This window comes from Lissotriton vulgaris, chromosome 7, assembly GCF_964263255.1.
Source record: "Lissotriton vulgaris chromosome 7, aLisVul1.2, whole genome shotgun sequence".
Classification (NCBI taxonomy): Eukaryota; Metazoa; Chordata; class Amphibia; order Caudata; family Salamandridae; genus Lissotriton; species Lissotriton vulgaris.
The window spans coordinates 848,478,911-848,504,274 of record NC_141695.1 but is presented as its reverse complement, the minus strand read 5'-3'; the positions used below and the strand labels follow the sequence as shown (position 1 = coordinate 848,504,274).

At 44.9% G+C, this 25,364-nt stretch overlaps 1 protein-coding gene across 4 annotated transcripts in view; it reads left to right on the top strand.

Moving 5' to 3' along the window:
* The window catches only part of UBLCP1 (ubiquitin like domain containing CTD phosphatase 1), a 261,687-nt gene that overhangs the window by 7,660 nt on the left and 228,663 nt on the right, over positions 1-25,364 (top strand). For 3 of the 4 annotated variants that reach the window (XM_086931215.1, XM_086931213.1, XM_086931214.1), the window contains exons 2-3: positions 16,238-16,424; positions 18,019-18,110. In XM_086931215.1, coding sequence (XP_086787341.1) covers positions 16,271-16,424; positions 18,019-18,110 — 246 coding nt within the window. In that variant the 5' untranslated portion in view covers positions 16,238-16,270. Of the gene's footprint in view, positions 1-10,947; positions 11,034-16,237; positions 16,425-18,018; positions 18,111-25,364 lie in introns of those variants that run through there. The other variant, XM_086931216.1, reaches the window with a different exon arrangement.

The following is a 25,364-nucleotide window of genomic DNA, read 5'->3' as shown; positions in this document are numbered from 1 at the left end:
TACTTACCAAAATGTAATTAATTTAATCAGAAAATGTTCAACACTTCTTTGTTTGACTTTTAAGTAGTAAAAACGTGTATTTAGGCCATTGTATTTAAAACATTAACTCCTATATATAATTGCACATTCAAAGTTAAAAGCAATATTTCCATTCAAAATAGTTAAAAACTTTCATATTAGTTAAAACCATTAATACCCTGCACGTCGCATCTAATAATTGCAGAGCAAAACATATTTATTTTCTCCTGTCGACCTCTTATCCAATATTTAAATAGCACTGGTTTTAGTAGCCGATGGCTTAGTTCGAAAAAAATATAAACCATCACAAGATCTGTACAGGGGAACTTCGTACTCTAAGGCTACAGTTTCAATTCACATCCTTATCTAGGTATTCTTTCAAATAAGTACCTCTGGCATGAAGAGAATTTAATCAAGGCCTACGTTTTAATAAACATCCCACTTTGCTGGATTGGGAGATTCAGCGAGATATGGGTACACTGTTAAATCTTGCCAATAGTCTCTCAAATGCACTCTGTAAATCTTCTTGGTCAAATAAAAATTCTTGGCCCTGGACTCCACTAAGGCTCTGCTACTTAGCTACTCTTTAGATGTAAGTAGCAGATACTCTTTATTAAAGTTCTTCCGTTTAAAATCTGGACTTGAAAACTCTTAACATTTTTACCAGAACTGCAGGCCTAGTGACTTGAATAATCTACTCGACTTAACTGTAATGCTCTTGACCCATAAACTGCTTCTCAAATTGTGTGCTTCTATTCAAATATTTTACTTCACTGAGTCACCATTTTCTTAATTATCACAAAGGATAGCACCTTCAAATGTGTGAGTTCTGTTTGTCTGCTGTACAAAAAACTCTTTAGACCAAACATTTGCTCTATGTATAATTAGAATCTTGCCCACGTATAGCGTGCACATGTACCATGACTTGCCTCTTAGTTCACTAATAGCATTGTGATCAGCGCTGGGCCAGTTATGTTTCTCAGTTCATGTTTGAAAACTCTCACTTCTAATAAATTGCTCAAGAAAGGATGTGGTAGCACTGCCATTTACAGACTGTACATTTTTATTAAAATGGCCACAAACTTTCCCACCGACAGGTATTTTTACTGAGAAAACTATGCAGCGTACAAACAAAATTGTGGGGAAATTGGGCTTCAGTGAATATTATTTGCACTTTTCAAAGTAACGTGTTTGATTTGTTTTGATCCTATTAAAAAAAAAAATCCTTCACACTTCGAAATAACAAAAATTGCTTTCTTCACTGCTGATATAATTTGAAATATTTGTACTGTTCATTTACAAGCTATTTAAATGTTGACGGTTAGAAAAATAACTATCTACTGCCTTTAATTTAGCACCCGCTTTACAGCAGCATGATTGTCACAGTTCACTTTACAAATCCTCTAACTGCAGTTGGGGAAAGCAAAATGAACACCAGTCTCCAGGATGAAAGAAGCAGCAATTTGTTAGACATAAGTGGGCATTTGGCCTGTGTCTTTGAATGCACATCAAAATTGACAAGATAAAAACAAGATTTAAAGGCATCCTTAATGCTCATTCACTTTCTGGATGAACAGAACACCTTCTCTTTGCCAGTTTGAGCTCCAGCCAGAATTGGCTAGTAGGCTGTAAAAATAGCTTGCACTGAAAAAATCCGATTGGACATAGAGCATGGCAAGTAGATTTTTTGAGGTCTGAATATCTCTCATAATCTGAACTAGATGGTCTTTTAGTGCACTTGCCCACTTTACATTTCTAATTATTTTTTCATGTTTCACTAATGCAATATCATACCTTTTTAAAATTGGAGAATTGAGTTGTTTGAACGAGTAGCGAATAGTGAGGTTCTGTGCTATTTAATCCCATGATTTCTGGTTGGCTTCCAATCTTATGGCTTGTACCATTAAGCAGCTGGGGAAATGCTGAAGATTTTTTTAGTTAGCACCCTTCTTCCTTATCGTAGACTAGTTTTGTTCCTAAGCACAGTAACTTTGCCCTATATAGCATTTGAGGAGAGACCATCACATTGTAGGCTGTTAAGCTGGAGGCTCAGCAATAGCCTAGGCACTACAATATTGTACTGTATTTCTAATGGGAAACCTTGCTTACAGTTCCTTGAAGATCGTTACCTAACTTTAATTTGAAAATCTGTAGCATTCTTTTATTTTTATCATATACTTTGTTCCTTCATTTAACACAAAGTTCATGATTCTAATTTTCTCAATTATCTAAGGATTTTAAGCTATTACCATTCAAAGCTGCTATGTATTTCCAGTTTCTGCTCTTCATCTGTGGCTTATGTCTGGTAACAGTTCTTTCCTCCAAGTGTGACAGCAGCTGCAGCCTGGAACCAGCTTAGAAGAGATTGAACTTCCCTGATGATCACCCTTGTTAGAAGCCCAGTTGTCTGTTAGACTCGGCATGAGGGCAGGAGGGGGGGTGGACTTCCTGTGGTCATACTTAATGATAAGGAGGTGAAGTTATGGTAAGCCCCGTTACTTTGGTTAGCTTTTATGCCTCAGTAGAAGATAGACCAGAGATCTATGAGGAATTGTTTCAATCTCTTTTAACGGTCAAAGGCGAGATTATTATAGGTGGGGATTGCAATATTACTATGAATGCAAAATTGGACTCAACTAGCTATTCGAAGAAACAATCCAAACCTAAATCCTTTGGATCAATTAATAATAATATGTCTTTACTTGATCTCTGCGACCCCTGGCGTACTCAGAATCCATCCAAAAAAGAATACACCTGCTGGTCTGGTAGGTTTAAATCCTCTTCTCGGATCGAATTTTTTCTCATCTCACGTCAAATTAAGTTCTCTAAACAAACAATGCTCCACAATGGTTTCTCGGACCACGCGATGATAATTATTGAACTGGCTTTAGTTGATAAGGTTAGAGCCCCAAAACATTGGATATTTAATAAAAAATATTTGAGTGACGATACATGGGTGGCAGGTGTTAAAACTGAGATCTCAGAGTTCATTACTCGTAATATGGGAACTGCTCCTCTTAACTGTGTATGGGGTTCTCTCAAGGCCTATATTCGTGGGTTAGTGATCGGGAGAGACGCCGCAGACTCTTTAGCAGCCAAAAATAAGAATAAATCTCTACAGCAAAAATTTCAGGCCTTGACTGTACTTAGGCAACAAAACTCAACTAGTATTATTCAGGAGCAATTAAATGAGGCAAAAAGAACTTTGTCAAAATTTCTATACTCTTAGTGAAGAGATTTTTTTTAAGAGTTCGCAAAAGATATACGAGGAGAGTAATTTTACCTGCAAACTCCTGGCGTGGCAGGCCAGAGAGCAAGCTCCTTCTAATCTTATTCATTCCTTAACACCTTGGCTGCTAGGTGTTTTCCCCCTCCTGTGCTGGAAATTAAGATTCTTCTATATTCATGACGAGCTCAGCTCGTCATCAGCACAGCTCAACTGTGCATCATGACGAGCTGAGCTCGTCAGGAGCATCGAAATGGTTAAAGTCTCCGGTTAACTTAATAGATACATCCGTTCCTGCAGAAATTGGAGAAATAATGGTTGCTCACTATATAAGAAGATTTATAATACTCACTCCACTATAGCCCGGCAAAAGTTATTACATTATCTAGCAAAAATCTCCCTGCCTGTTCTTTCCCCTTTAGAACAATTCACAATGGTTAATTCATTTACAAGAGAAGAAGTAGAGCGTGTAGTGCAAGACCTTCCAATAGGTAAGGCTTGTGGGACTGATGGGCTTCCAGCAGAATTTTTCAAGATCTTTTTCAGTTCTTTTGCGGAATTTTTTGTGCAGTTATTAAACTTTATGTTGGATGGCGGTTCAGTCCCTGATTCATTCCGGGAAGGAACCGTAGTTGGTTTTCTAAAAAAGGTCAAGCCTTCTAATGACTCAAATTCATATAGACCTATCACGTTATTGAACACAAATTATAAAATTATCAGTAAATTATTATCTATTCGTTTCAATTCTTTTTCTTCAGATTTGATTCATACAGACCAAAACGACTTTATTGCCGGCCGACAACTATTATCTAACACCCACTTTTTAATTGAGGCTTTAGATTATTTTGAAACACGACGGGTTCCTGCGCTAATCTTATTGTTCAATGCTGAAAATGGTTTTGATTTGGTGGTTTGGGAAACACTTTATTTTTTTTAGATCACTTTGGGATCCCAGTGGCTATTATAAATCTGATTCAGAACCTTTATTCAAGGGCCCAAGCCAACATTATTATTAATGCATAGTCTGTGGGCTTAGTGCCGGTTAAACGCGGTACTAGGCAAGGATGTCCGCTCTCCCCCGTTTTATTAGCATTTTTTATTGAACCTTTAGCAACTGCAATTAGGAAGTCTGCTTATATACTCCCCCCCCCCCCCCCCTATTACTTTGATGCCCAAAATTTAATTATAAGCAGACTATATAATTTTGTTTATTAAACCTGAAATGCAATGCCAAACCCATGCTTTGCAAATATTTGAAGAGTTTGAGGCTCTCGGCGGATATTGGATCAACAAAAAGAAAACCGAAATTCTGGTTTGCGGTAATCTCGATCCTGCACTCCATCCTGATTTAAGACCCTGTAATAATAATAAACCGAAAAGATATTTAGGGGTTCTTTTCTCTTCTTCTGTCTCAGACCTTTATAGACTAAATTTTGTGCCCCTTCTCCAGAAAGTACGTTCAATGCTGGAAAGATGGAACCCTCTACCATTTATCTATTTTAGGTCGTGTAGCACTAATCAAAATGTCGGTTCTCCCTTTATTTAATTTTTTGTTCTCAACCATTTCTTGTTTTTTACCTGGATCGTTTTTCGCTAAAACAGAATCTTTGTTTACATCTTTTATTAGGGCTAAAAAGACTCCACGAATAGCCTTAAATACATTATATGAGGATAAAGAGCAAGGAGGGCTTGCTCTCCTAAATCTGAAAGATTATTACAATGCGTATTTAGCTCAATTCCTAGCTAGATTTAAAGACCGTAACCAGAAACTTTTTATCAACTTTTTTTTTTTATTTAATTAGTCGAGAGACCCAGATTCCCTCTCCTCTTCAAATATTTAAATCACCCAAACCGGTTTGTTACAAGGTCTTAAACTGGTTCTTTAAGAGGCGCGCAGCGATGCTTAAAAGATATTTCCTCCCCTTTCTTAATCTAGCTTCTTCTTTAAACAGCGCATTCTCTTTTTTAGGGATGGACATTAGTCTTGAAATAGTAGAAAATTGGCATAGGACAGGGTTTACAATGTTAAACAACTTTATGAAAGATGGGGCTTGGATTACCCTTTCTGATATGGCTCCTCGGGTTCAAGGAAACCTCTTACTGTTGGGCTCGTATAAACTGATTTACAGTGTACTGTGTTAACTGGATCCTACATTTCTTTCTCCTGCTGCCCAGTTATTTAGTGAACTGTTTGTCTATACAGGAGAAGAAACCAGGGGAGTGGAAACGCTGTCTAACTTTGAACAGGGCCCCAGACCTACGTCTGAAAGTAATTTACAAATGGCAAGGGCAGGAAAATCTAGCGTTAACTTCTCCAGTGTGGCAGAAAATTAACAGTCAAGTTAAGAGAGAAGACCCCTCGTGTTCCAGGGAACAGGGTACTAAATGACCAAGCAAGTCTAAAGAATATCCCTGGAGTAGTTATAAAGACCACAGTATGTGTAGAAAAAGTTATTCTGTATCCAAGATACCCATATATGTGTTTTCAAGGGACAGGCCAAGGACCAAAGTGTAACGTTTACAATCTTTTTATTAAAATAGATACAAATTATTTCAGAATTAAAATTTCAGAAAAAAACAATTGTTCTGAAAGCATACAATGTAAACAAACATCTCATACCTTTAAAAATACATTAAGGACATTTTTTCAATTAAAGTGCATAAAAAACCTTAGTACAGTGCATATACATTACAATACATTGATTTTCAATAACACTAAGTATACAAAACATCAAAAACACCCCAGTTACTATACTCGCTCGAATGTTATTTCTACCAATTTGTGGGATCCAATAGCCTTGCACAATTCATGTATTCATACCACAATTGTTAGATTTACATATAGTTGGTATCTTCTAGGCTTTATTTGGATTCTCTATTTTTCTGTGCGTCGGCGCGTTTCGGTGTTGGTACCATGGATGGGGTCACACCTTCATCAGGACCATTAAAAGCGGGGTCCTCACTTTCATGTAAGTGGTATCCTTCTGTGTATTAGAAAGATGTCGATCAGTACAAAACACTGTATCTATATATCAAGCAGATCCTAACGTTTCATTAATACCATTAGCATCTACATTAGTGGCCTAGGGAGGATTTCCCCACCTGGGCTACCTTGCTGGGGCCTCCATTATTCATTTCTTTGATGTGGCGGATTGTATCTAAAATGTATTCCAATAGTTCATCTAACTGCTTCAGGTGTCTGCATTATAATCCTGCCAATTGGTCTCATATTATAGCGCTCTGTCCCAAAATAGCATCCTTTTGGGAGGATATCTTTGCATTTCTTCAAAATCAACAGAAAACTATGATTTCTCAGAATGTTAAGTTGATTTTGTTTGGTTTTGATTCGGAGCTGATGTTAACTGGGCAATTAGTCAAACTATTGTATATAGCTATGGCTGTGGCTAGATCGTTATTACTTCAGTACTGGCGCTCACAATATTGCCCTACTATACAAGAATGGCGCTATAAAATGGGAAAGAGTTAGAAAATGTGAACAAAATTATGCTCAAAGAATAGGGGCGGTTCGGAAATTTGAGAAAATCCGGGAATCGTATTTTGATTAACGAATATTGGGAATGTATTATTATTTATATTACTTTTTTTTAATTTGTCTGGTTCCGGACGTACTTTGGATATGTTACTATATTTTCTTTGTTGTGGTTCATCCAAGACTTCAATAAATAAAACATTTTTTTTTTAAAAGGGGTGCCATGCAAGGTTGAGCTCTTATTCTCTTATTTCGCTAGCATTTCTAGCATTGACCATCATGTAAAATAGCATTAAAGAGCACCAATAACCAACGTACCACAAACGATGATGAATAAACATTACTTATACCTCAGTGGGTTAATGGTTTTCTCCATGTCCTTAATAGAATGAATACTTTGCGTCTCAGCTGCTAGAAAAATCTGTCTTCTACATCAGGACTGGAGGAGCATTTTATGCTTTCAAAAAGTCTGCTTATCAACATTGAAGCCACATGCTTGAAGTAAAATATCTTCAGCATTGGCAAAGCCAATATCTCTTTCCTTTGAGACCTTTTGGCTTTGCTAATGACTTTTTAACCAGGCTGTACGGGGAGAAGTGCAGGAAAGCAATACTGAGAGAGGAGCACACAAGGGTAAGCCCATCACGTAGGGGAGTATGGGAAAACCACACAGACAAGTCAGAGCGGCGCGGAGAGGGGAAGACAATCACACTAGGGAAACAACTGGAAAACACTTGTGCTCTTGTGGTGTGCTTGAAATGAAAAAAGTAGCGTCTAAAAGAATGAGCAGTGTAAAAGCACAGTAATTCGTCCAGGGGAGGGATAAACAAGAAGAGGAAGGAAAGCTCACATTATGATAAGAAGCAAGTAAATGAGTGGCAATGAAGCCAACCAAAGGTAGGCCGTGGGTGGGCTCTAAGCTCAGTGTAAGCTAGCTATACATCTCACAACAGACCGCAAATGCACTTGTAGGCAAGACCTAAAAATTGAATCCCTGGGACAGATTGCAGAGACGCTGCATCCAAACTGATAATTGAGGCCATAGCTCTTCTGGTTGAATGCGGCCCAATGCCAAAGTCATTAGTCCAGTGCAGCTCTAAGCTAAGGGTATCAATCCCTGGTTCCTCCATGATTCATTTTATCCAGTTAGGCAAAGGGTGTGTGGGAGAGGCACAAGTGGGATACCAGGGAAAAGTGCTTCCTGAAATAAACAAGCCTTTGCAATACAATAGGTCTCACGTTTGTAAAAGTAAGAGCTGTTGGCTTTTAAATTGACAATGTTTTTTTTACTTTTGTGTTTTTATTTGCTGTGGAATCATTATATTTGCAAAGAAGCATTGCCATTGGTATGTTTAACATCAACACCTCTAACCTTAACAAATGAGAAAGTGTTATAGAGAAAGACAGACAATAATCAAATTCCCACAGGAGCACTTATGTGAAAACTAGCTGGAAATTGTAAAATAACCCTGCTGCATGCCTATAATGAGAGAGACCGGCCTTTGTTGGACTGCAATAGTAAGTAAAAATGGAGCTTTTGTTGCTTGAAAGAAGTATTAGACAGTTGACTAACCACAGCGTGTGTTTTTGAGCTCCGAGGGTGAAACAACTCGTAGGTTATGACTTGTTATTTAACTTGTAAGGTGTTCTATATAAGAATACAATTAATGGCTAGTTAATACATGGCTCTGTCGCTTTTGAGAAACTGCAAATCCGATGCAAAATTCCCACTTCAAGGCTGATAACCAATCTGGTTTCTGCCTGGTGGGCATAATTGCACCGCAGATCACTAAAAAGAAGGCAGAGTGGTGGGGGGGTGGACATGACTGCTTGTGTATTTTGTTGCTCGCTTCTGTGACGTGCGCAAAATAAAAATGTTTTGCTGTAAAACCGGCGTTAAAAAACTATACATGGCCAGGAATACACAAATTGTATCACATAGCGTGACTGTTTTACAAATTCAAAACTGAAACATTCAGACTTGCTGAAACGGTACTAAAACGCTTCTGAGAAGGTACGTTGTACAAGCTTTCCAATAACTGTATTTGTTGTGCCTTTTATGTGCAATGCAGTGCATACAAGAAGTAACTGCTACAATTCACTCTGTCACAAAGGTGTAGACAGCATGTATTTCAGACCTTCTGGGCCCGATGATGACTGCCAAAATAAGACTGATGCAGGGGCGGTGTATGCTCGGAGGGTGTGGGTAGGGCTTATAACGCAAAGGGGAATTAAAAGTGGGAAACCAGCGACGCCAAAATCAACAACAATAAAGACTTAAAAAAGTTATTACACTTAAGAAAAATGAGCCTGCGCCATGTGTTCAAAGACAGCCAGATAAATATAAAAGCAAGCAGATTGCAGACTGCGAACGGAGAACAATTTAACAAAAGGTGTGACGGACAAAAATATATTACAGCATGTTGCTTTTGTAGCTAAGATTTAGAGCTTACCTCCCACGCCATAAAGAAAGAAGTAAACAAAGCGCTGCACGGCATGTGTAACATATTTAAAAACATCACTGGCGAGATGCAGTGAAATGCAAAAGTGAAACTGATATATATATATATATATATAAGCAGGCCGCCCCAGCGTTGCCTGGGGCAGAAAGGGGCTGGGGGCAGTACACCCGCTCCCGTCCCGACTCCCTCCCGCCCCCACTCCTCCCGCCTGCCCCTCTGTGCACACCCGCTCCCCTCCCGCCCGGCCGCTCCGCTCCTCTTCGCCATGACGCGCCCACGCTCCTCAGCTCCATGTTCGCCGCGATTTCAATGTTTACATTACGCTCCTCCGCTCCATGTCCGCCGCTCCAACACGTCGGCGTCACGTCACGGCCAGCGCTAGGTCCCGGTCGGCGCTACTTTCAGGGGACTACTTTGTTGACAAATTTAATTTTTTTAATTTCCTTTTTTTATTTTTATTTATATAGCCTATGTCCATCTACACACCCTGACCTTTTCATAGATGTATCGGGTGTGTAGATTGGCGCTGTGGTTCCCGAGTTTACCTTGCCAAAAGGTGCAAGTTCTCTCTTTATAATAGTAGTATAGATATATATCAGAGTTAACGAAGCACTGTCGAGTCTGCCGAGAGCAAAAGAGATGCCGTGCGCAAAAGAGATGCTGTGTGCTTGCACATCTCCTGTCTGGGCAGGCACGGCAAACAGGAGACAGGGAGGGAACTAACATGCCTCCCTTCCAATCAAAAGAGCATTGTTTTTAAAAATTCTTTTTATTAACAGCTTAGGAACCAGTGGCGGTCAACACAGTCGTACATTATAGTTGTTTCAGCGCACCTTAAATAACAGAGTGTACACTTTACCATCAAATTTAGAGCGATTACACCAGCATGTCATAAAACAGCTTACATTTCTACCTCCACTGCTGTATGCAAGGGTTGAGGGGGCTCACATATGTTGCCTCTGTACTTGTTCCAATTAGACTACACCACCAACCATATTTTGGGGCACCCCCGTGCCATGTACAAAGTCTTTTCCTGGATCGTGCACCAGTCCATGTCCTTTCTCCATGAGCTGATCTTCGGAGGCGTGACTGCCCCCAAAGTCTAGAAATGTTTCGCTTTGCCACTGCTTGTCGAAGCGTAACCCATAACCTCCCCTTTGCTGGTAGGTCCGTTGGCTCTCATCAAGAGCATTTTTGACGGCTGCCAATTAAAAGCATGGTTGGAGCTTCCACCCCGCTTCCAGAGCAAAACCGTCTACAATAGTCCCACAAGCGAGCAGCGCATGCACTGCGTCGCTAGGCGGGGCCTAAAAAGCAGTTGCCTCTCACCCTTTTGTCCGACTTCTCGAGTCAATGTCTCGTATCCATTTAGGCAATGCACAACCTTGAGGTTAAGCTGGTGCAACCGTGGTTTTGCAGATCAAATCTAGGATGAGACCGCTTTGATCTACAAATGTTAAACACGTCCCTTTTTAGTGATTAAATCCGGAATCCGACACAAAATACTAATTTGTTTTAAAGTGTTTTTAATGAGATGTTTCCTCTCCCTAAAGTTTCTCTGTAAAGATTAAGTAGCTTGCTGACCTCACACAAATGTGAAAATTTACATGTGCATGGCTTTCCCGATCTAATTCTCCACGGTAAGTGTGCAACTAGATGGTGTTTTCTTAAAAGCTTTCTCTCTGCCCTGCTGAAATAACCGGCCTCCAGTTATTTACAGGTCTGTAACTACATCCTCACCTTATTTCACAGACTCAGCAGATCAAGCCTTCCAAGCTGTTCATGAACTGTACGGTTCATCAAGCTCATGATTCCCTAACTAATGCAAACACTTCAGGTAACTCCCACGATGGACCATCTCGCCTTCAAATTCTCCAAGCGCTTGATGAAGTAGTTCTGTGGAGGTTAACAAATGAGATACTTTGTGCTGCACTGTGAACTACGTCAGGGCCGTCTACTCGAGAATGATCCGCTTCACAGATTTCTTATGTCTCCTGACTGGCAGAATTACCCTGGACATAGCAGCAAAATGAAACCCCTAGATTGGAGTTTATGAATAACATATTGGTTGCCTGAGGATTAAGATGCCAACTGAAAACATCTTGGTATTTTGCCTCGATTCAGGGTTCAAAAATGTCTTTGCAGCTTGGACTCCACAAATGCACAAGGGCATGGGTTTATTTTTCCAGTCCAGCATCTAGAGGCACTCCTTGCAGATGAGTCCAGTTTAAGATTCTTGGCAGGTACTCTGCCTGTAATGGGTTCTTGATTCCAATGGCTTAGTGACAAAAATTGTTTACCAAATTTGCTTCCTCTTGTATAAGATGATTTGTGAACCTCCCCAACCACGAAATGTACATCTGAAGGAGGGTACAGCATTGTACTTTGATCATGGTCAAACATTGATCATAAAGGGGCCTTTTGGAAATTCCTAGTATTTTACCCCTACCTCCCAGATTTGTTTGTGCTTGCTATAAGTACACATTTATCCTACAGTGGTCCTACTAGCATCTGACTTCATGATCCGATTCTGATCTCAGTTGAAGATTTTCCTCCCATTTTATGCATCCATGTAATCGAACTGAGTTCAGTCCTGTTACTTGGTGGAGGGAAATACCTGCTTGTTATATGGTTTCAAGGGCCGATATTACCTTGATCAGCTTATGGTTCACTGATCCTGATTAACATCTTAAGGGTTCCACTGCAGCTTCAAGAAGAGCAGTAGGGAATGTTTTTGAGTTTCCCACTGGCAGTGTGCATTTGTAGTTCAGATATATGATGTTGACGGTCCAGCTGAATATTGATTTCCTGTTATGCGATGACTGCAGAAAGTTGGTGGGGGCTGTGTTGACAAAGTCTCTGACTACCCATCTAGAGAGTCTTGGAAAGAGGACACCAAAGACCAAGCTCCAATCAAAAGGTGTTATAAAACCTCAAAGTGTGTAACATAGCAGAGTCACCAGTTCAGCCACCAGAGGCGAGATGCCTGCCCTCCATTGGAGCGTTGGATGGCAAGGCTTATAGCCAGTATGTGTGCAGATCTGCAAGAGATGGTAGCTGGTGTTGATTCGCATAAAATATGTGTCCTGTTATCAAAAGACTGAGTCACTGATCCCTGTGCATTCAAATTGTGAAACAACTGAATGCTTTATGATAACCTAGTGTGATAGACTGCTTTATAGTGAGTTTTCAGACCCTGAGGTTGGTCGTTCTCAATTCCACCCAAACCATACAAGGCAGCTTTCTGGGCCGCTTAGGAACCAGGAAGGTAAAGGAGAGGCTTTACTTTCATTGAATTGACCAGGGATGGATATGTAAGTGGAAATATGTTTTCAATTTATTTCACAAGATGAAGGCTTATCTGTCTAGTCTTGAAGTACAGGAAACTCTTATGATAAGATTACTGGCATGGACTGTATATCCTCTTCATGTTTCTGACAGCACTTTTTGTTTCCCCAGACCTCTAGGATGTTCATATGCATTTTCTCTCAGACCTGCTGTGAAAAGTCTAGAAGAATTGCTGTGGTAGAAGTTTTTCATCTGCCCAATCCCCTTCCACCCCCCTATCCCAATTTCATGCATCTCCATCAGGAAGGGGAAAGGACAGTTTTCTAAACTGGTTTTCCTAGTGCTATGTTGACATCAATGTGTTTTGTGTAAATTGCAAGGCACACACATGGTCAGGGACTGCTTTAAGGCACAAGTTGCTAGTATACCAAACTTAAAATATTTCAGCTTATCCAAAGTTCATGGCCAAGCTGGTGATTTTAGAGATCCACAGATATCCATTTGATGTTTCCTTATTGTGTCTCAAAGCTGTGGAAAAGTCTGACAATTTGTCTATCAGCTTGGAAATAAAACCGTGTTGCTAAGTTACTTTGCCTTTATCATTGAGTGCTGCCAGATTGCCCTTTGCATATCACCATGGGAAAGATGGCATTCTCCATGCTAAAAGGATGTTTGGCTAAAAATGGCGTTGGCATGTTAGGGAAGTCGATATACAGACATCAACTTTTGTGTTGTATACTTGTATGACAAAGCAATGTTGAGTTCCAGTTGGAAGAAACACATAGTGCATTTTAAGGTGTTGCAGGTCTTTCAGTGTGGTAGTCTGATTGTAAAGGGTTCCAAGTGCCAGATTGATTAAGGTTTTGTGGTGTTTATTGCAAAAATGAGGAGATGGAGGTGCTTACTGCCACGCCGCTTGCACGACTGGTTTGTCACTTATAATATTTGGGAAAAATTGACATACAAGCGGCGCAAGTAGCTTAAGGTTAAGGCGGTGATGGACAAGGAGGTGGCCACAAACCTGGTCAAGGTGGGTATTTTTCCGGCTCTCACGTTCTACTTTGGGTGCTTCGTAAGTATCTATGGTTTTATAGTTGGTTCCTTAATAACTCTGATATCAAATATGCTTTTAATGGGTTTTAACTGAAAAAAAGCTACTGTACTGTGAAGATAAACAACCTCTGCCAAGAAACTAGAGTGTCTGAATGTTTTTGACATGCTCAAGAAGGCAAGGAGTAAAACATATTTGCCTTAAGTCAGCCTGTTATATTGAGGTTTTTCTCAGACAAGGGAGTGGATACCATCCTGGCACATCTTAAATGACCACGAGCATCAGGTAGCATTCATTATTTGTTTTCTCCTGCCCAACGAGCAAAGTTAGGCAGTGATTCTGGATGACAGGTGTACAGTCTTCAACTTTGTAGTGCTTTTATTTCAGTTTTTTCTTTGGGCATTTTCAAAGTCCTAATAGCTACAAAGCCTAATCAAATGAACGGGACTATCCAGGCCTGGTGTAATCCCTGGCTTGCTATAAGAGCAAATGTTTGTGCTGGGTCAGTCAGTTATACTATACTGTCCCACTTTTATCGCAGTTCTAGGTTTGTCTACCTTTTTTCTCTCCAATGGCTTGAATTCTCAGACCTTTTGAATTAATGATGCTTGCCTTTAGTGGCACTAGTCAGTAGTCTGGGCACAGACTGTTTTTACGGTAAGCCTTGAGAATTAGGCCCACTAACCATTGCTGTGAAAATCCCTTTAATTCCTCAGAACTTGGCTTGCTCATTTACTCAGTTTGTGTGTGTGCAGGTTTTGAAGTGTGAATTGGCTCCTTTTTCGAGGATATCGTTTAAGTAACACAAATCAGTGATGTCGAAGTGTTGCAACACCTGCCTTAATTTGCTTCATGATATAGCATTGCTAAGCAGACACCTTCTAAAAGTTGGATGTTCTCTGTCTTAAAATGCTTTAAATGATTAAGGCATTGACCTTCCTGGAATCCTGGCCTCTGCATTCTTTCTGCACCAAAGATGTTATTCCACTTGCTAAGTGGCATACAGTATAAACGGTGACACCTTACTGAGCACATTCTGCTGTCTCACCCAAAGCAGTGTTTCTTCACTAATGAATACTGCAGTGGAGTGAGCCCTTGGCTGCACAGAAATCCTGGTGTCCTGAAACCTGTGACAGTTTATAACACAAGGGAACTCTACTGCTCAGGAGCAGGGCTGCGCAGAAAAAGAAAACAACCTGCCTGTGCAACATCCAATTTCAGGGTCTTTCACCATACAAGGTCTCCCAACTTCATCGGAGTGTGAGTGTTTTAGGCCTGACTTGCTGTGTCACAAATCTGACGTGCTGTATGTAATGTTAGCATGCTGCTCTCCAAAGGAGTGCTAAACCCGCTTGGTCCGCCCAAGTTAGTGTCCACCTCAAGTGGTACTCCTGTCAGCATGAGTAACATTTATCACTTTGGCCCGTCATGATACTGGTTCTGGGAGGAGCTGACTATAGTTTTGGGAGTTCTACTGAGTTTACAGTAGAGCCTAGTTCCTCTGTTTCCTTGGATGACGATAATGCTTTTTACATGATTGCTTTTTTTTCTTACACCTGCCTTGTAGAACTAGTCGGATGACCACGAAGAGCCAGTCTTTAAACTCTGATACTAAAGTATCTCAAAAACCTTAGAAACATTTAAACGTGCAAAGATAGAGGTATGTGGAAGGGATGTTTTCCTGCCACGAGTAGCATAGAATAAAGTCTTGCTGCAGTGGTTCGAGATAGAAGTATTGAAAATGAGATTCTGAGTGTTAAAGAAACATCTTTGTGGTCTGACCAGATTTTCTTTCCCAATACTTAGAATATGTATATTTGAGACAGTACATTTTATTTTATTTGCATGCTGCGATTGGTAGTTTGTTAAAGCATAATTCTACTTTTTCTCTTTGCTGTAAATTTGAAATATATAATTCCTCAGTTCTAACCATGCAGATGCTCACATTTTATTACGAAGCTGAAACATTCCTAAATGATATAATATGCAAGACATTTTCAAAATAAAGAATCCAAATCACACCACTAGTTTGTTCTCTATTGCTCTCCTCTAGCCACTTGATATGTTGATCCACATGCAGATTGTTCTGACCTAGTGAAAGCGGTTACAATTTCGGGAGTCTTCTAAATTCTCTGAGGAGAAAATTCAAGAAAACATATTTTGACTAAGGAACACACATCAGCCCTTGTTTAAATATGTCTTATTTTGAAAAGTTACTATTAGGCAATAGCTTTGTTCTCTGCAGCACATCATTCCTTGTAAGATGCGGGTCTTTTTGGTGGTTGAGCATCATTTTGGAATGTGTCCAGAGAACAAAGCGAGAGTTCAAATGTTTGTGAAAAGATGGTTGACGGCACTTATGCTGCCTACTGCAAGATAGCACAATGGCCAATATGTTCAGCATTTCCACATGCCACTTTGACTCCTTTACACTTTGTCTAAGACTTGTCCTTAGCAGAATAACCTTTCAATAAATCCCATGGGTCTGTGTGCCTCCCCAATCCTTTTTTATGGTCACACTCTTTCTAGGCCCTCTAGTCCAGAGATCAGACCTACTTCAGACTTTCTCCATCCTTCCTAGGTGTTTGTTTTCTTGCCTGTTAAGGCCCCATATGCTACTAACTTAACATGTTCTTCCTCTTTTTATGTACCCAACCTTAATTGCTGAATTGAAGGTCTGACTCGTCTTAATTTTCTCCCAGGTGCTGCTTTTCAAGTGCTGGTGAGTCCAGAGGATGTCTGTATCACTGATTATAAAATGGGGCGGACAAGAGTTTTCAGTCACAGCTCTCTCTGAGGAAGACACAGTGCTAGACTTGAAGCAGTCCTTGCGAAGCCTCACTGGGGTCTTGCCCGAGCGGCAGAAGCTTCTGGGACTGAAATATAAAGGTAAAGCTGCTCTGTTTGGAAAATCTCATGCCACATTCTCTGGTTCAGACACCATGGTAAAATGCCCCATAGCTCTAAATACCTGGCTGAGCATGTAGGGGATGGAGAGAGTTCTGATATTTCCTCACGTTGTCTGGAGATGTTGGGATAATCCTGCCATCTGCTTACCTCCGATTCCTCAGTGCTGGCTCTCAGGCTTATTCAGCTCTGAGTGCCGGTGCTTTTCTACCAGTGGGTTGTCTCCCCATGTTTGTTTCACTGAGAGTGGTTGGTTGTGTATCACCTACTGTTGTTACTGGATCGGACCTTCTGCATGTTTTTTAATTAATAGCTATTTGATGATGGTAAAGCAATATGCCTGCGGCTCTTATGTTTTGTAAGTGTAGTTTTAGCCATTTGAAATGCTGCTACCATTATCAGGTTTGTAAAAAAGCTTTCGCCCCTTAAATTCTAAGATCATTGATCGTGTGCCAGCAACCAAATAGGGTTAGGCTCTTGTCATAGTGAGCTGCTACTGAGGTGCCTGTCTTATTGAAGCGATCAGGTCGGGCAGTGCTAGTCTTCATACACTGAGCATTACAGATGGCGTGGACCTGATCATAGTTGGTGGTTCTGTTGGTCTTGGTGGGACTTGTTTTATTACAATACTTGGTTCTCTTGGCGTCCGCTTAGTCAGAATTAAGTGACTGAGGCAGGGTGAGTCTTATAATAATGAACTCTGGTGGTGGTGCTCTTTTAACACCTTAATTTGACGTGAAGGCTGACCATTATATGTTGACTACAGGAGTGTGGAAATGTTGGATTCATGATGGTGGCCAGGCCCTAGTCTCTTGATAATGATGTGGCCATCTCTAGATGGTGGTAACCAGCGTTTACTTCAGTCTGACCATGCTTGATTGACGAATGGTGCTGTGTTCAGGTTTGGTCAATGATGGAGTTATGGCTATTTTTGTTTGAGTTTCAGGCCATAGTTAGTCATTGATGGTAGTTTCTCTGTTTTTGGTTGACAAAACGACCAAGACTGGCTTTCAACACCTGCCAATCATGCTGCGTTTGACAAAATGAGCTGGGCCCCTGACAACAAAAGTGCTATGTTTTGAGACTTGCAACAGCATAGACTATTTTGTACTCGTGGACTCTGGCCAGTGTTCCTCATCACCCTCTTAAAAAGTGCTATCAGATGGATGAAACTCTGCATGTTGCAAATTACTAAAACAAATATATATACATGTATATAATATAATATATATATTTGTTTCAGCACTTTCCCATTATAATAGTCACATTACCACATTGATCCAATGATGGCGCACTGCTCTCGCCACGTTAGCCTGATGGTGCAGGTTTCAACTTGTGTTTTGGTTAATTTTAATCTTGCTATGCTGAGTTGGCAGTTGTGGCATGGATTGTATATTTGGTTGCCAATTTTCTATGATTAATAATCACTCTAGTATGATTTCATTATGCAACACTGACCATGTTTTTGATTACGGTGATCTGGTCATGCTTGTTTGATGATAGTCTAGTCCTGTTTAGACATATTGTAGTTTATGTATTTACCCATTTTATGTATCTATTAATTCTTTAATTTTAGGTAAGCCTGCTGATAACAATGTAAAACTTGGTGTCTTGAAGTTAAAACCGAATACAAAGATCATGATGATGGGAACATGCGAAGAGCGTTTGGTAAGCATTCCTTTTGAGACATTATCTGACTGCAATTGATTGCTTAATGTTTAATGTTTTGATCTACATACATTATGCGACTTCATAAAAGAACCATTACAAAGCACCACAGCAGTATATCTCGAAATTCTGCTGATGCGCCCTGTTTGTGAAATGATCCAGAAACGGGTTACAGGTGCAGCTTCCTGATTAGATGTTATGTTGGATAGAATCCTAGTCAGATCTCTAATTGATCACTTCCAAATGCACCTGATTTTTCTTTTTTTTAAAAACTTTATTTTTGGTGGCGAAGAAAATAAAGAGGCACAAATTATACAAATGAAAAGGCAGTTAACACAACCGGACCAAGAAGGTCAGATCCAAATAGGAGGTACACAGCCAGGTGCGGCCCACATCCCGGGGGCAGGGCGGCACCTCGTTAAACCTGCAAAACAATGAAGGGATTCGTTCTTGTGCTCCCAGAATCCCCTGGTCAATATCAATACCTTCGCCAATTTTCTTACATGGTGCTATACCAATCCAAACAAAAACATAACAAAAACAAGAACCCCATGAATGGCATTTGTGGCATTGATGCAATCACATAAGGAGAGGTAGGCGAGGGCCTACTACAGAGCGGTCCTCATAGTAGAAAGTGGTCAATGGTAATCACGATGATCAACAAGTGTACGCAACAAGGAACATCGGCATGGCCCAGGGGACTGCTACACCACCTCAAGACACTGCACCCCGGATCCCTCCCCACCATCATCAGACTCCGAGGAAGCGGAGGAAAACAGCTCCGCGCTAGTAGCGTCCGAGTCATCCTCCTCCATCCCCTCGATACACATGGCCCTCCAAGCGAGTAAGTCCTCCTGGAGTTTCCCATCCCTGCGTGTGCTCTGCATATGTGTCTCCTCCGCTAGGGCCCATTCCCTAGCGTCCCGTAACCAGCTAGAGATTTCAGGCGCCCTCTGTCCCATCCAAGTAATGGCCACCCTCCTTCGCGCCAGAACCAACAGGAGTTGCAGTAATTTGTAGGACAGACCCTTCTTCCTGGGTTTGGGCACCAGCGCCAGCAGACAGTGAAGCGGTTCCAGTTGGATCGCAAGGTGTGTAATCCGTGTAATATTTGCCACCACCTCCACCCAAAAGTCATGTACTAGGGGGCATTCCCAGGCCAGGTGAAGGAATCCCGCCCGTTCAGCCCTACACCTCGGGCAATTATGGCTCCTGTCCGAGGAGATACGGTGGAGGGAGGCAGGTGTCATATATGTGCGATGGAGGAAATTAAAATGTATCAATTTGAAACGCGCATTACAAGAGACTTTACGAGTCAACATTCCTATCCGCTTCCTCTGGGCTGGATCCAGTTCAATCCCCAGGTCCGTCTCCCAAGCCCTCCAAGCCGGCATCAATGGGGGAGTCAAGTCCCTGCGCATCGCCGAGTAAAGAAGGGAAATCAGTCTCCTACCTCTGCCACAGGACAAGATGATGTCCAGAGTATTAGTGAGCTCGGGCGCCTCTGGGAATTGGGGCCATGTCGTCCTGGCTACATCCCGGAGACATCCATAATGCAAGTACTGGCCCTCACGCAGTCCAAACGAGTCCGCCGCTCTCTCAAAGGACACAAACGAGTCGTCCGGGTAGAGATCCGCAAGTGTCTCGCAACCGCCCATGCGCCACTCTCGGAAGGACATATTCGCCTCCATCTTGCGTATTGGGGCCAGGATCCAAAGGGAGAGCTCCCTATGGAATGGCGCATGTCGCAAAACGCGTTCAACGAAATGCTGCCAAATGCGGGCCGTATGCCTGACGACATAGGGCAGAGCGTCATTGGCGCCCCGACCCTGCATTAGTGCTTCCTGTAGCACCCTGTCCGAAGCCACTCCCGCCAACATTGCCAACTCCCAGTTCTCAGTGTCAGCAAACCATCTGGCCGCCGGGAGAAGTTGTGCAGCATAGTAATATAAATCAAATCTCGGGGCCTCAAGGCCTCCCGCATCCCAACATTGCGTCACCGTACGCAACGCAACTCTGCTGCGACCACCCGCCCAGAGAAGAGATGTAAGGAGCGAATTCAGTGTGCGGAACACCCGGGGGGGCAACGGGCATAGGGTATTCTGCAGCACAAATAGAACTCTAGGGAGCATCACCATTTTGGCAACTGCTAGACGGCCCATAAGGGAGAGAGGGAGCGTATTCCAGAATACAACAGACTTGCGGAGGGCCACAAGGATCCTGTCCATGTTATGGGTTAAGAGAGCCTCATCAGAAGCGGCCACCTGAATACCCAGGTACCGGAACGCCAGACGTTCACATCGGAGGCCCGCACAGTAAGAATCCGGCGTCGGGGCGAGATCATCAGGAGTCAGCGGGAACACCAGGGACTTATTAACATTTATGCGTAGTCCCGAGGCCGCACCAAAGCGGTCCAAGAGGTGCAACAGAGCGGGGAGGGCCTCCAGCTGAGAAGTCAAGTAGAAAAGCGCGTCATCGGCGTAAAGGGAGATGACATTTGTAGTGTCTCCCACCACAATACCCCATTCCTGTATCTCCTTACGGGCCGATATGGCCAGGGGCTCAATTGCGAGGGCAAATAAAAGGGGGGACAATGGGCAGCCCTGTCGGGTACCCCTCCCCAGCGTCCACTCATCAGAGCGGGCCGAACCCAGACGCACCCTGGCCCGGGGCGTCCTATATAATATCCGTATCCACTCTCGAAAGCCAGGACCAAATCCCATCTTAAGAAGTACATGCATCAGGTATCCCCAATGCACTGTATCAAAGGCTTTGGCCAGGTCAACGGAGACCAGCACATGGGGAGCGTCTCGCCCCCGGACCTCGTGCAATACGTGGTTCAGGCGGCGTAGGTTCATTGCCGTATTGCGACCAGGAACAAAGCCACATTGGTCCGGATGGACGAGCTGAGCTACGTGTGGGGCAAGGCGATTGGCCAACAGTTTGGTTAGGATTTTCGCGTCTGAGTTAATCAAAGTGATAGGACGATACGAGGCGGGGTCTGTACTGTCACCGCCCGGTTTCAGGATCATACAAACCTCACCCTGATTCAAGGTGGGTGGGAGGTCACCTGTGCGTAAGGCTTCATGGTAAACCTGCAAAAGGAGGGGGGCCAGGGTGTGCCCGAACGTTTGATAAAACTCTGCAGGGAATCCATCCCCGCCAGGGGTTTTGGCTCGTGGGAGGGCGGCAATCGCCGCAGAGATTTCACCGAGCGTCAGTTTGACATCAAGGTCTTTTGCCGCTGCCTCTGGGAGGGTCGGCAAGCTAATGTTTTCGAGGTATGGGTGGTAGACCTCCTCAGATATAGACTGGTCAGACTCATACACAGCCCGCAGGTGGTCCCGCAGAACCGTGAGGACAGCAGCTTCCGAGTGGACCATATCGCCATCGGGCGCCCGCAGGGCTACTATACGCTCAGCCGTGAACTCCCGGCGAAGTATCCAGGCCAACAAGCGGCCAGATTTATCCCCCTCTCGATGCAGCCTCTGTCTATATTGGCCCAGCGTAAAGCGATCGAGCCTCGTGAGAATATCATGGATCGATCCAAGGGCCAGGCCCTCCACGCGCTGATCCGAGACGTCCGGGTCAGGGCGGGCCTGGACACGCAAGAGCTCCGCCTCCGCAGTCTGTAAATCTGATAGTAGTTGTTTCCTGACCCCGTACGTCAGGCCCATACACGCACCGCGGACGACCGCTTTTAGTGCCTCCCACTTAGTGGAGCAAGACAAGTCACTCCCCGCCCAGTTAAGTTCCAGATAATCGGAGAGGGACGTTGCCACGTGATCCCAGGCCACCTGATCTTGGAGCAGATCAGTTGGCAGTCTCCACGAGCGGGGACGTTCCGTCCGGTCAGGCCATTGCGCCAGGCACGTGACCGGAGCATGATCCGACAGGTATCGAGCCTGGTGTGTGACCGTCAACGTGAGAGAGGAGGGGAGATTGGCCGCCAACACTCTATCTAGTCTACTGTGAGTGCCATGGGTCGGGGAGTAACAAGTGTAAAGCTTCTGTGTGGGGTGACACGCGCGCCAGACATCGATCGCCCCTATATTATGCATCACATCCCGCAAACACGCCGTCATACGGGGCTTAGTTCCCGCTCGGGGTGGATTACGGTCCAGTTCATGATGTAGCACACAGTTAAAGTCCCCGCACCAAATGAGGGGCGCGTCTAGGCTAGGAGCCACTAGATCCTGCATACGGGAGAAAAATGCCGGATCATCAATGTTCGGCGCGTACGTATTAAAGACCAGAAGGACCTTATCGTCCAATCTGAGTTTCGCCAATATGTACCTGCCTTCCACATCCGCATCAATATATTGGACAGCGCATGGAACCCCAGGGGCCACCCAGATTAGGACTCCCCTAGCGTATGTAGAGTAGGAGGAGTGAAATAGCTGGCCTCTCCATTTCTTGGCTAGGCGCTGCGCACCGTCATCATCCAAGTGGGTCTCCTGTAAACAAGCAACTGAAATCCCATGGCGTTTTAGGAAGGTGAGGACCCTGTGTCTCTTAGTGCACGTACCCAGGCCACGCACATTCCACGTCAAGAATTTAAACCCCATGACCACCATTTATGCCCAGCCGGGCAACAGTTTACACACAGCCTAGGCTGTCGCCAGTAGGCCCTCGCCACAAAGAAATTCAAAAATGCATCGCACAAAGCAAGCGTCTCGCTAAGCAGAAACAACATGCGCCAAATGCCAGTGTCATCAGTGTCACACCCCAAATCCCGCCCCCCAACAACCCCAACATACGATATATTGACTGGAACCCCAGAAACCCCACCACCCACGAGCAATAGGATAGCAACAACCAGAAACGCCACCCCGCCCTTCCCCCGCCAGTGCCAGGACGTGCACAGCCATCCCATTCAACACTCTCCACTCACACACACACACAACAAAACAACCCAACCCATCCCCCCTCCCAGCTCCCCGAAAGACCCAAAGATTCCGGCATACGAACCCGGACACCTCTCCCCCCCCCTAAGTCAGCAATGCGGGAGGAGCAGCTCACACTCACAACCCCCCTCACTCGGTGCACATGCAACCCAGTCGCCAAATGCAAGGTATCGATCAGTGAACAATCACCCACAACATCCACTCAGAACGAGCAGAGATTTAAACAGCTACTGGGCACTAAGGAACCATACAATAACAGCAATCGCACAGCAGAGTCAGTGTAGGCAGGGACAGGGTCATTCCAAGTCTAGGGTCTGCAAGGCAGTTTCCGGGACCACTGGGGCCGCTGACTCCACGTTCACCGGCGTCACCTGCAGGGTATCCGGGACCAAAATGTCATCAGGTGCAGCCGCACCGTGTAACCGTGACTCAGTCCTGTCAGGCGAGGCTTCCATCAGTATGGCCCCGTCCGGACCCACCGTGGGTCGAGTCTCAGGAGGACCACGAGATCCAGAACGGCGATTCCTCCTGCCACGCCGTCGCCTCTGCGGCCTGGTCCCCCACACTTCACGCGATCCTCCTCTCTCACCCGGGGGCAGATCATCTCCTCTGATCTCGAGCCACTCCCACACCTCTGCCGGCGTCTCAAAGAAGTGTGCCCGGCCCTGGGAGAGCACCTTGAGCTTAGCGGGGTATAAGAGCATATACTGTAACTGCATGTCGCGTAGCTTCTGCTTGACCCCCAAGTAGGATTTTCTTTGCTCCTGCACCTGCTGGGTATAGTCAGGGTAAATGGAGATGCGACTGTTCTCGATCGTGTGGGGCCCCGATTCCCTCGCCGCCTTGAGGATGCAGTCCCGGTCTTTATAGTTTAGGATTTTTGCGATGAGGGCTCTAGGGGCCTCCCCAGGACGGCCAGGGGGCACCAGGGCTCTGTGGGCCCGCTCCCAATAAAGACACTGGACAAACCGTTTGGACAGAGATGCTCACGGATCCAGGTCTCCAGGAATCGTTCAGGGTTCCCTGCCTCCAGCCGCTCCGGGACCCCCAGGACCCGTATGTTACTTCGGCGCGCCCTACCTTCTGCATCCTCGGTGCGTCTCTCCAATGCTCGGGTAGTAGAGGCAAGCTGAGAGAGGGACTTCTGTAGGGACGCTACCTCCCCCTGCAGCTGAGTAATGTTGCCCTCCGCGTCCGAGACTTTATCCGCCACCTTGCGAAGGTCAGTCCTCAAAAGGTTCACGTCCACGGACACTGTCTCAATCTGGCGCTCTAGGGCAGTGTGCGAACCCTGTATAGCCTTAAGAAGTTCCGCCCTGGACGGCTCCAGTGACTCCCCATCCCCATCTCCAGCGCCCGTTTGGCGCGTGATCCTCTGCGGTGGCAGACGAGGGGTAGTGTACTGCGTGATCGTGTTGGGTTGGGTAGCCTTAGGGCCACGGCCAGTCCGGCCTGTCATATCTGCAGCCCCAGGGATCAATGTTCTCAGCGGGGCCCTCTCTGAAGCCACCCAAGCAGGGTAGAGCGCGCGCCACCACAGCGCCGCAGGGAAAATGGGCAAGCAGTGCACGGGTCCACAAGACCAAGATCGCAGTAGGCAACGCAGGTCACAGTTCAGATGCCACCAGAGCGCAGTATCACGGGTTCACCTCTACCAGCGAGCAGGGCAGAGCGGGGCACAGACAGACTCTTCTAGCGGCCGCCACCGATCCCAAGGAGGCCGCCCAAGACCAAGTCCAAAACGGCGGACAGCCGGGGGAGGGGCGCCGCACGTCCACGGGTCCAACAGCCTCTCCGTGAGCCCCCCCGGCGCCTCACAAGTGTCAGGGATCCCGATCTGCCTCAGGGCACAGGACACCAGCCAGCGGCACAGGATACTAGCCAGCGGGAGGGCAGATCCAGAGTGGTCGGGCCCCGGGAGAATCACAGCAGACCAGGGGCCCCACGCGCACCTCCGCACCACAAGGGGGGGGGGCCAGGGCAGATTGGTTCCACAGCCCCCACTCCCAGATGAAGGCGCTCCGTCTTCCGGCCGTGCAGCCCCAGCAATCAGGGAGGGGGGGGCCCTCCGCACTCCAGCCCAGCGGGGCTGCGTAAGATGGCCGACACCTCTGTCCCTCTCCCCTCCTCACCGCATTACAGTAGGGCTGCAGTCCTCCGGCACCGCCGTCTCCCGGTCCCGGGTCAGGATCGCACAGCAGTCAGCCGGCGGGCATCAGGTTACAGCCTCAGGTTGGGGTCGCTGCTCACTTCTTCCGCTGTCCGGCCCAGCAAGTAGGCCAAAGCCGCGGTGCCGCGTGAAGGAGCACGCGGGCGCCGCCTGCAGGAGCAGCCAGGCCGCAGATCG